We start from the raw sequence: 12537 nt of genomic DNA, 5'->3' as shown, positions 1-12537 counted from the left end.
ACTTCTCTTTGCCTTCATTTCTTTATTTACACTGTAAAGATTTATACTGTGGACTGTATTCTTATTTTAGTCAATGGAATATAGTCTTTCAGTATCACATTATCCTAGTTATTGTTAACTGTTAACTTGACAAAGAAGTCTCAAGTGAGGGAATGCTTAGGTCAGATTGGCCTGTGGGCAGGTCTGTGGGAGATCATCTTGATTGTTATTGATGGAGAAGGACCCAGCCCACTGTGGGCAGCCCCACACCCTGGTCAGATGGTCCTGAGCTATATAAGAAAGCTAGAAACTTGAACCTCTGAGCCAGCAAGCAGCGTTCCTCCATAGTTTCTGCTTCAAGTTGCTGCTTGAGTTCCTGCCCTGACTTCCTCAGTGATGAACTATAAGCTGAAATAAACCCCTAAGTTACTTTTGGTGAAAGTGTTTTATCATAGTTGGAACGAGAAACACATTATATTTTGATGCTCGGGTTGTTCCAGATTTGGTCAGTGAGAACTTTTTCAGGCAAGGTCAGTACCTTTTTGACATGCTCCCTTCACTCCTTGATGACTTCCTTGCTTTCTGGGACAAGATACTTCAGTTTCCACTTGTCCTTTTTTTAGCCTTGGGCCTGCAGCCATGCATTTCTTGAAGAAGCCCTGGCCCTTATTGAAGGACACTGTTGAGAAACAGGGATCTAGGTTCTAAGTGTGCTTATTAACATGGGATATTATTGTTTCTAGGCCTTTCTCATCAGGCAGACTAGGAAAGTTGTATATGTATGTATACACAGACCCTTATACACATACATGCAAACACAGGCTGCTTCTGTGTGTTTTTAGGAGCCTGTATGTTAAGAACCAAGAGTCTGTACAGATAAGCCCAACTTGCAGTTTACTGCATTGGATCTATTTAATTTCCTTCTTTGATAAATTATTTATTTCAACTATGGTTAGATTTATTTATTTCTGTTTGAATTCCTGTTGTAGGTATTCATTCCAGTTAGACTCCCTATCCCCCCAAAAGTTGTTGACCTTTATTTATTTACTTAGAGTATTATTTACCTAATATGTGTAACAACCTGTTTTTGTCTGTCAGAACATTAAAGGAAAAATTCTGAGAAGTGTAACTTCTTACTCCCCTTTATTTACCACCCTTTTCTAACCTCCAAACCTACCATCTTGTTCCTGTTCACTCTGTAGGTAACATTATTTTCTCACTTACCTTTCCTGTATTTGATGAGAAGATCCATATGCTTTTTACTTCTCCTTATTAAAAGACTAATCTGTATTAGACATGTATGTATGTCAAACGGGAGTTTATTAGAGTGACTTACATGGGCTGTGTTCTGGCTGGTTCAACAATGGGTGTCTCCTGATGGGAAGGCCATGAATCTGGTAGTTGTTCAGTGGCTGTGAAGCTGATGTCTCAGGCAGTCATCAGTGTACTTTGGAATCCCAAAGAAGTGGATTTTAATACTGGTGAAGGAATGCCTTAGCAACAGGATAAACTTGCCAGTGAGAGTAAGAGCAAGTAGGCAAAACACAAAAGCTTCCTTCTTTCATGTCTTTTTATGTGGGCTGCCACCAGAAGATGTGGTGATTTAGGATGGGTCTTCTCACCTCAAATAATCCAACCAAGAACAATCCCTCACAGGTGCGCTGAGCTATGTGGGTTTTAGTTAATTGTAGATTAGTCAAGTTGACAAAACTATCTCAAATAAAAGCAAACACATCATTTATTTAAGCAGGTCATACAGCAGTTACCTTTTCTGGTAATATGCTTTTTTACTTTTTCTTTCTTTTTTTTTGGTTAATTTGGTAATTTGAATAATATGCCTTGAAAATCAGTTTTCCTCGTTTTTTTTCTTATAGGTTTACATTATATATATAATATATATATATAAGTAAATATATATTATATTTTTTCTTATAGTTTTACATTACTTAAATATGTGGTTATAACATAGTCTCTTCTAAAATTCTCTATTTACAACTATTCTGTATAGAGAGTATATTTTTTTACTTACAAACAGTGCTGTTATTGATAACCTTCTGCATATCTTTTTATATATTACAGATACATCTTTAGGTAAATTGTTTTGTCAAAAGCTAAGTGTGTATGCAATTTTATTAGCTATGTTTTTCTTTCTACCCCATGCAAAGATGGACCACATGGACCAGGCTTGAGTAGTACTCTTGTTGCTGCTCAGCTCACTGCCCTTAAAATGTTTTCAGTAAGCCTCTTTCTTCTTTAGGAAAAAAGGAACAAACTTAAAAAGAGGAGCCAATTTGCATTCCAACCCCCACAGGAGAGTGCCTTTCCACAGAGCCTTGCCAGTAGAACTTTACACTTGTTTAAGAGACCCTTGTCTTTGTCCTGTTCTGTCCTGCCTGCCTGCCCTCCTCCCATGCTGGGACCTTGGTCTCTGCATGGTGGGGAAGCGTTCCCCCGGAACTGTCACCAGCCCTGTTTTGTTTCGGGTTCTCTGTATTTCAATTTTCTATGTGTCCTTTGCTTGTCTTTCATTTCAACCACTTTCTTTCTGGCATTTTTACTTCTTTTGATGGTGATCAAATGTTTAAGATCCAGCCCGGGGCCAGGCGCATGCTAAGCAAGCACTCTACCACTGCGCTCCATCTCTGCGCCATTTCTACCTCCGTAGATCAGTTTTATATTCATGGTTGCTTTCTGACTTTATTTGGTTTCCCTTCTTTTTTAGAAAGAGGTTTATTATTTATAATTTTGTGTGTGCCAGGGCAGGGAGGGGGTTATGCACAGGAGAGCAAGGTGAGTGTAGAAGTAAAGGAGTTAGACCCCCTGGAACTGGAGTTGCAGATGGTTGTGAGCCTCTCCAGTGTGGGTGCTGGGGACTGAACTTGAGTCTTGTCTCCAAGCACTGAGCCATCTCTCCAGCCTCTCGGTTTCCCTTTTTGTGTTTTCATTTTAAAGAATTACACCCTAGGAGTCCTGTAATTTAGTCCTTGTTTTGTTTTGTTGGAGTTTTTGTATATCTTTTTGAGACAGAGGATTTCTGTAACCCTGATTCTCCTGGAACTTATTGTGTAGACCAGGCTGGCCTTGAACTCACAGAGATCCACCTGCCCCTGTCTCCTCAGTGCTGGGATTAAAGGTGTGCATCACCACAACTGGCTAATCTCTCTACACCTGGCAAATCTTTCTTATTTTGTTTTTGTTTCTTTTTGTTTGTTTGTTTGTTTTTCTTCAAACCATTTAACACATTTCTTTCTACTGTTAGTCCATTTCTTTGTGTGTGTGTGTGTGTGTGTGTGTGTGTGTGTGTGTGTGTGTGTGTGTGTGTCTGTACTTGTTAATGTGGGTGTGTGTGTGTGTGGAGGCTGGAGTAGATACTGCGTGTTCTTCCTGGGTTGCTCTCTACCTTTGTCATTTGATACAGTCTGTCACTGAACCTGCAGCTCATTGGTATCCCCTGTCTTGGCATTAGCTACTCCAGTGTTGGGGTTACGGGCATCTGCCACTGAGCCTGGCTTTTATGTGGGTTCTGGGTCCAAACTCAGGTCCTGGCACACAGATACTTTACAGACTGAGCTATTTCCCCAGCTCTCTGTTTTTAATGTATAATTTCCTTTTCATATTCTTAGTGTTTGTTTGGGGATGTGCAGTTGAGTTTTGGGTGCTAGGTTAAATTTCCTACTTTCCTTCTGTCTCTGTGGCTGTATCTTGTCTATTCAGGCTGGCTTTCATACACTGAGAGTTGTGTTTTCATTAACAGAAACTAGATATATTTTGTTTAGTAGATTTTTCTTCTCTTAAAAGTATTGAGAGGTCAAGGTTGCCCATTTTTCTTTTCTTTTCTTTTCTTTTTTTTTTTTTTTTTTTTTTTTGGTTTTTCGAGACAGTGTTTCTCTGTGTAGCTTTGTGCCTTTCCTGGGACTCACTTGGTAGCCCAGGCTGGCCTCGAACTCACAGAGATCCGCCTGCCTCTGCCTCCCGAGTGCTGGGATTAAAGGCGTGCGCCACCACCGCCCGGCCCATTTTTCTTTTCTTAAAGAAATATTTATTTTGTGTGTGTGTATATGTATACCATATGTGTCCAGGACCCCACAGAGGTCAGAAGAACCAACAAATCCCCTAGGACTGGAGTTACAGATGGTTGTGAACCATTATGTGGGTGCTAGGAACCGAACCCGGGTCTTCTCCAAGAGCAATAAATGCTCTTAACCACAGGGCTATCTCTCCAGCCCCAGGTTGTCCTTTTTTTGTTGCAACAAAGTATGATTTCTTTGAGTGATTTGGTGGGGGGGGGATGGGACTGTAACACGAAATCTAATAGGTCTTTTAAAACCTGGAGCCAGATATTGGGGTAAATCCTGAAAGATCAGAGAGACAAAGGAACAAGCTACTGCCACGTCTCACCTTGCTAACTCCACGAATCCTCTGAACACCTCTGAGTCCTCAGCCAAAAGCTCTCCAGCTGAAAAGCTTTAGTTCCTATCTCCTCACACCTTATATACATTTCTCTGCCCAGCCGTATCACTTCCTTCTTAGTGCTAGGATTAAAGGTGTTGTACTTCCCAAGCAAAGGCATGAGATTTCAAGTGCTGGGATTAAAGGTGTGTGATTCCCAAGTACTGGGATTAAAGATGCTGGGATTAAAGCCACTGCCTGGCTCTGTTTCTCTCTCTTAGATTGAGTAGTAGTCTAGGGTGGCTTTGAACCCATAGAGATCCAGACACATCTCTGCCTCCCAAGTGCTAGGATTAAAGGTGTGTGCCACCACTGCCTGGCATCTGGCATCTATGTTTTAATCTAATGGCTTGTTCTGTTCTCTGATCTTCAAATAGAGTACACAATATATCACCGCAGGAAACATGATCTATTCTGTGATTTTTCTGACAGAAAGGAAATCTTCCTTTTTCTCAGGCCTCTAAATTTTTCTCTTGAGTTATCCTTTATTACCGGATGCTTCAGTGGCCCATTTCTTCCGTGTTTACTTTTCTTGTCCAGAAGTCATGGCCTTTGAACACTGCCTACTTGACTTGCACTCCTTCTCAGGCTGTAGTATAGCCCGTCTTTATTTGCACAGCGCTAAAAGCCACAGGGATAATAAAGAGCCTTGTTAACTGAAGGGAGGCAGCAACTACAATTAACCAAGTTTGAAAAAGATGGTAAAATTGGTCATGATCATGCTGCACAGTTTCTATTTATGTAAAGATTTGTGGACTAAAGAGCTTGTATATTATGCAGTTAGTGTGTTTACAAAGATTTGAATCTTTTTATTATTTAAACTGTGGTAACTGGGATTCATATGTCCTGGGGCTGAGCAAAGTCTAGACTGTGTATTTTCACTCTTAGAATGATCTTAGGCAGTGATTTTAGGTCAGTCTTAACGATTCTCCCTCGTAATTCTTCACAAATTACCACTGGTCTTTGTAAATGTTGATAAGAGCTAGTTGGCTGAGATTTGGTACTGTTTCTATGGGCAAGTAATCCGAAGCTTCGGAATGTCTCTGCAAAGTTTGAGTTGTAGAAATTTTATTGTTCTCATTGTTTTGATTTTGGAAGATACATGAAGTCCTTGAAATTGAGGTGGCTGTCATCCATCCTCAGTAAGCCAAAAATGTCTCATAATAAGTGTATTATTGACTGAATTAATGACTGAAGTTGAGTTGACATGAAGTCCTTGTGTTTTCGTTCACTGTCTGCTCACATGGAAGAGTGTGAGTTGGGGATTGTTATTGACAGAAGCCGAGTATGCGGTACCCCCCCCCCCACACACACACACACACACATACTCTCAGATGCCCCTCTGTGAAAGCATGTCATGGTTCGGCCTGCTGAACAAGAAAAGAATGGAGACTGCAAATGTCCACTTTTTCTGCTCTGGAGATAGTACTTATTTTAAAAGATAAAAGAGATCAAAACAGTTAGCTTATTGGCAACTGATCTACTATTAGAATTATTATTCTCCATTAAACTAAATAGTGTTTTTCTTTTTCAGTCCTATGACAATGGGCTGGCACAGGGAGCAGGCCTTGAATCTCACGGTAAGACTTCTTAAATGGTGTGTACTTTTAAAATAGCATGTGGTATCTTTAACACAAAAAAGTCTCAGACTGTCCGAACCCTTGCTATAGAAAGACTGTCTTTGTCATTTTCCCACATCTGTCTTTGACACTGTGGTACTTAACCTGTCTGGAGCCTCTTAGATCACTAATCATTAAGAGATTATTCAGGCCAGAGAGATTTCTAGTAATATGTTAAAATGTTAGCTGCATGAATGTATCTTGGTATGTTGTTTCTTAGGCTATCCTTAGAAAACAGCAGGTTATTTTCTTTGTCATAACAATTGAAAGACTAAACCAAAAAAAATATTGAACATGAAAAACTTCATTTCCCTTCCATAATACAATTATCTTTAGTGATAATCACAATACACTTTGTGTTGAACTAGTCTGCTTGCTCACATTTTCCCTCATTTTGGACAGGACTAGAATAGTGAGGTGGTAGCCGTTAAGTTTGTTAGCGCATCAAAAATATGTGCCCTCTCAAATCACAGTCTCTGTTCGGAAGTAATCAGGCCTCCATTCCTGTTTTTGAGGAAGTAAGCCCAGAAGCTAGAGACTCCGATGAGCTTGAGGTTCCTCATCACTGGGTGTGCTGTGCTGTGCCCACTTGCTGCCTCCATCCTCTACTAGCATGATTGTCCCCACATGTCACAATGTGTAATCTCAGAGCTGTGCACTCAGGTTGAAGTTATTAAGTAATTTAGCTGCTGTTCTGTGCTAGCTATCATTTGATGATTTACATATTATTTAATTGGGATACCAGCACTCTGTTACCAGGCTTCTTTGTAAGTGACAGGTTCAGTCAGAAAGGCCAAACCACTGTGAGGATTAAAAGGAAAAGGACCGCCGGGCGGTGGTGGCGCACGCCTTTAATCCCAGCACTCGGGAGGCAGAGCCAGGCGGATCTCTGTGAGTTCGAGGCCAGCCTGGACTACCAAGTGAGTCCCAGGAAAGGCGCAAAGCTACACAGAGAAACCCTGTCTCGAAAAACCAAAAAAAAAAAAAAAAAAAAAGGAAAAGGAAAAGGAAAAGGACCTATTACAGGAACATGCCTTTACCTACCTGTACTTAGTTGATTTTGTACCCAGGGACAAAATACCTGACAAACAACTGTGGAAGAAGGGGTTTATTTTGACTCACAGTAAAGGGCGTAGTCCTCGTGGAGAAGTCATGGTTGTAGGAGATTGAGACATCTAGTCACACCTGCAGGTAGGAAGCAGGGAGATGAATGCTACTGTGGAATGGTGATCTCACTAGGGTTGGGTCTTCCCACCTCAGCTAACATAATGTAGAAACTTCCATAGTCAATCAAATCCTGTCAGATCGTTGACAGTCAGAATTAACTACTACACTCCTTACAAATGAACATGGAATAGAGTCTCAGAGGAGTAGAGTAGCGTGGCTGTGCCCATGCTCAGGCCCCATAGCCCTCCAGCAGCCCTTACTCTGAGCTGTGGAGGGATCACCGGACTTATTCACACCTGCAGCCTCTCTGCTGGTTCTCTTTTTCCTTTAGGGCCAGTGGTCCTCTGTGTCTGCTTCTGCTTGTGTCCTTCGTTTGAGTTTGACCTTTCCATTTGTTATTCAGTGTCACTTGATGGTGAGACTCATTTGTCCCCACCCAGCCCCGAACAAGCTCTCTGATTTCTGTGATGCTGGCTTCATTCTGCTCTCGTTTGTCACTGTTTATCTGTTAGGCTGTAAATGAGTCTTTGCATCTTCTTTCCTGAGCTCACCTACATTATACGTGTGTCGCTAATGTATGTTGTATTGATTGTCCTCTGTGGCACTTTGTGTCTCTGGCATGGAAAGTTGAGTTTGAACTGTCTGTTTCAGCTTAATGATTGTAGATGTAACAGTCTTATTAAATAAGAAACACAGAGCCAAATGCAGAGTTAAAAGCCCAAGAGGTCAGAGCAGTAGCTAAGAGCTGATACGAAAAACCCTTTCTTACCCTTCACTGCCGCTGCTGTCCTTCCCTTGTTGGAGAAGGCCAATATGCTGCAATACAAACACAATGTTTATATGATAACCAAACCCTAATTTTATGTCGAATGGCAGCCTTGAATGCATGGGACAGGGTTGAGGAACCAGGAAAGAAAACTGAATCATTTACAAAGGTTATACAGGGCCCAAAAGAATCCTTCACGGATTTCTTACGAAGACTGACTTCAGCAGTAAAGAGAATGGTCCGGAATTCAGAAGCTAGCAAGATAATAATCGAATCTTCGGCCTTTGAGAATGTGAATGCAGCATGCAAGAGAATAATCAGGCCGTTAAAGGCAAGATCTGCACCCTTGGAAGATTGGATTAGAGACATGTTTAATATTGAGGCTCATGACCATGATGATATGTGGGTAGGAGAAGCAATTTCAAGAGGTTTGAGGAATGTCAGATGTTTTGGATGTGGAAAGCAAGGACATTTGAAAAGGGACTGTAAACAGGGCATTCCTAGAAACAATGTTTCTTCAAGGAACAATGGCAACAGAGTGCTCCTTCTGGAGTATGCAGAAGGTGTGGTAAGGGAAAGCACTGGCCCAACGAATGTAGGTCAACAAGGGACAGGCAAGGTAATACTTTGCCTCTTCGGGAAACTCCCAGAGGAGCCTCAGGCAGGCCCCCACAGCAAATCCAGTTCAGACCTTTCCTGCAGTCATAGAGGAAACCTCTACTCAGAGCAATTAAATAACCAAATGCCTATTGGAATAAACCAGGCTACTCGGGATGATGAAACAGAGAGAACAGAAAATTCAGGAGAAAACATAAAGAAAAATTTTTGGCAAACTTCTATAAATGAACAAAGACCAAAATTAACAATAAGAATAAATGGTGTTTTGATGTCTGGTCTGGTAGACATAGGTGCTGATGTGACCATAATTGCACCGGAACTTTGGCATCCAACTTGGCCTCTTCACGAGGTAAACGTTCAGCTGTTAGGAATTGGAACATTATCTCAAGTGAAACAGAGGGCAAGATGGCTCAAATGTATAGGTCCAGAAGGACAGAGAGGAAAATTAAAACCATATGTGGATAACATAACTATGAACCTGTGGGGTCAAGACCTGTTACAACAATGGAATACTCAGATTAACTTCCCTCCAACCTCAGAAACAAATCATAAACTAGCACGTTTCTGAGAGAAATATTAGAAGATATTATTCTAATGTAATGATATTGTGGCCTTTTCATGTGTTCTTTCTTACTCCTACTCCCCAGTCTAAATATGTAATATATTGGGTTGGGGTCGGGGGATTTTCTTTTTCTCCTTTTTCTGCGTCTGTTGTTTCATTTCTGTCTTTTGCTTGGTCTATATATGGAATCAGAGAGACTGAGCAGGCAAACGGTGACCTCCTGGGCCTTGATTGTCAAGTGTGCTGCTCACTTTATCTCACTAGTTTACCAGGAGCAGACCACTTTGGAGTATAGTTTTAATGTGTTCTGCAAGGATTGAGCTGTTTGAGTTTGCTATGGATAAAATTATTTTTGTCTCAAGATTCATAATAGGAAACTCATATAAATGAATTTGATTCTATGGTTCTTATTAAATATCTCTACATATATATATATATATATATATATATATATATATATATACTTCTTAATCCAGAACAGAAATGTTAAGTCCCTTTGGCCTTAATTTTCTTTGAACATTGAATTCCCATGAACTTACTTCTCCTTATCTTTTTAGTATGGTGCTTAAGTATAAAATGTACCTGTTTATGTGCGTGTGTTTAGTTTCCTGCTTTACTTTTGACTATATGCTTATTAACTACATTAAGTTACACATTTCAGAGGATGGAGATTCTTCCCAATAACTACCGAACATGAATGCTAACAGAATCCATAAAATTGAGTAAGAAAGCCATTCTGGGACAGTGAGTTTGATCTGTATAGAACCTATGGTACTGCCCCTGTCTTTTTGGCTCTTGGGTAATAATGCCTAGCTCCTATAGTAAAAAAATGCTGTTTTACTGTATTGGGCAGGGAGTGACAAGAAAGTCTGTGAGGAAACCTTTTGCTTTTCAAATGCTTTCGATTCTCAGCTGCCTCCCTGAATACAGACCCCATGGACATAAAGGAACTGAAAAGCAGACTTGGGGGTTAGTTCTGGTATAAATTGTGTAATTTGGAACAGAGTCCTTGATCTTGGTCCAAGCCCAAAAGTATAATGTCTCTTACAGCTTTAAATTATTTTAAATTTTATTCTGTTTTGTCAGTTGACATGGGAGGCTTCATTGTTTAGTGTTTTGAGTTTGTTATTAAATTTTATTTCACTGTCCTATAGGCTAACAGGACCTTCTCCCAATATTTTGTATACTGCTTTCATAGGCCCATAGACATCTGAGCAGAAATTTACAGTTTGTGTTTTATCATCAGGAGGGTCCACCTTTTGTGGCATTGCATCACTGTGCCTGATGGGTAAATTGGAAGAAGTCTTTTCAGAAAAAGAACTAAACAGGATAAAGAGGTGGTGTATAATGAGGCAGCAGAATGGATACCATGGAAGACCTAATAAGCCTGTTGACACCTGTTACTCATTCTGGGTGGGAGCGACTCTAAAGGTAAGAGAAGCCATGGAAATGAGGCACCCAAGCCACTTGATATTTGTACCCACTTAAACTTACGTAGTAGGGCTTGTTACATACCCATAATAAGGCTAACTAGAGCATGTAGAACAGGGATTGATCTGGAAGTCATAGCTGGAAGCAGAAAGTTAATTTAAAAAGATAACCATAGGCCATTTGCTAGAAATCCATTTAAAATTTTTCTTTCTTCTTTATTGTTTGTTTTGCCTAAAACTTCCAGAACTCATTGATTGGATTGGTTACGTAAAGTCACTGAGCTGTTATCTGCATCATTTGCATCTTGAAATGCCTTCACCCTAAGAAGCACCCTTGTGCAGTTCTTGTGACTATAGCAAGAGTTTGTGTTCATCTTATATATAATGGCCTGTGTGTGGTTGAAAGGACTCTGGAAAAGACTGGTTTACAATGAAGGCCATAGCCTATCTGTTTACTTCTAATGCCATTTTAAAAATAGGTTGTACTTTTGTAGTCAGAAATTTTGGACATACTTTTATAGAGTGGATAGTGTAGTGAACTCCCACGCATCCCTCACGTGTGAGTAGTGGTCCTCCCAGAGCCGCTGTCCTTTACACCCGTTTCAGATACACTCCTCCCAATAACTGTGTTGTCTTCAAGACAGTCATTTGTTTTGTTTGGTTTTCTGGAAATTCTTCAATATGTTTTCTAAATGAAATAACATAGGAAAACAGCATCCCTAGTGTCAGTACCACATCTAAAAATGAGCCATAATTGCTTTCCACACTAAGTATCACTTAGTGATGATGTTGTTTCCTATTGTATCACACCCAGAAGCTCCTAATACCAAAGTCTCTCCTTTTGGTCAGAAGGCTCTGAGATGTCAAGCTGGTTATAAAATTCTATAAACTTCTCTTTCATTATGGTGAGCTGTAGCTTAGTATGTTTAGTACTTTTTATACACTTGTATGTAATCCAGTAGTCAAATGATATCCAGAATACTACCTACCCAGCACTGCCATTGGATCCATGGCCTCTGATCCTGTCAGGAGTGTCCCACTGTCCTCTCCCCAGCCTTCTGTAGTCACTGTTGTGTGTGCTGTCTTCATATGTCATTTCTGGGAATCTCATCGAGTTATTAACATAACTGACAAAAGCAGCTGAAGGAAGGAGGCTTTGATTAGACTTAGAGTTCTGTGGAGGAGGGAGGTCTGGCTGCGGAAGCAGGGAGCAGCTGACCACTTTGTCCTCCATCAGAGCAGAGAGCAGTGAGTACTGTGCTTACTTAGCTTTCTCCTGTTTACGCAGTCCAAGATCTTAGCCTGGGGAAGTAGTGTGTCCACACTTGGGGAGGGGGCTTCCCGACTCAGTCAACCTAATCTTGATAGTCCCTCACAGACACAGACACAGACACAGACACACATTGTAAACCATTACACTCATATAAGTGCAATCATGCAATATTTGTTCTTCTGTTTCTACCTTATTTCCCTTAGCATAATGTTAGGAACCATCCATCCATTTTGTAGTATATGTGAAATTTTCCTTTTTATGTCTGAGTATTGTTCCTCTGTCTCCCCCACCCCCATGTAATTTTAGTAGGTATTTACTGAATCTGTAGGTGGGCATGGGTAGAAGTCATATCTTGACAATATTAAACCTTCTTACTAATGAGCTTGGAAAGAAAATAAAAAATACTGTAGTTGGCTAATTTAAGTGCTCAAGTCCCCAGAGATTTGCTCTGAGAGTCTAAGCTAGGGAAAAGCCTATCCAAATGATCAGTAGCTGAAATGTGAGTCACAAGCCAATAAGTTTTGTGCCTGTTAATTTTTGTCGTTTTGTTTTTAGCTTCTGAAAATTTTCCAGTACACTAACTTTGAGAAGAACAGGAATTACATCTTATCAACTCAAGATCGCCTTGTGGGGGGATTTGCCAAATGGCCAGACAGTCATCCAGGTAATTACAT

General features: G+C 40.5%; 1 protein-coding gene across 2 annotated transcripts in view; it reads left to right on the top strand.

Moving 5' to 3' along the window:
• Positions 1-12537, top strand: part of Pggt1b (protein geranylgeranyltransferase type I subunit beta) — a 40636-nt gene that overhangs the window by 19511 nt on the left and 8588 nt on the right. For both annotated transcript variants that reach the window (XM_059246273.1, XM_059246274.1), the window contains 3 exons: positions 5963-6008; positions 10407-10591; positions 12419-12527. In XM_059246273.1, the coding sequence (XP_059102256.1) occupies positions 5963-6008; positions 10407-10591; positions 12419-12527 (340 nt within the window). The remainder of the gene's footprint in view (positions 1-5962; positions 6009-10406; positions 10592-12418; positions 12528-12537) is intronic.

The sequence above is a fragment of the Peromyscus eremicus genome, chromosome 19 (genome assembly GCF_949786415.1).
Source record: "Peromyscus eremicus chromosome 19, PerEre_H2_v1, whole genome shotgun sequence".
NCBI lineage: Eukaryota > Metazoa > Chordata > Mammalia > Rodentia > Cricetidae > Peromyscus > Peromyscus eremicus.
The sequence above is the reverse complement of the archived record's forward strand: the minus strand, read 5'-3'. Positions and strand labels throughout refer to the sequence as shown.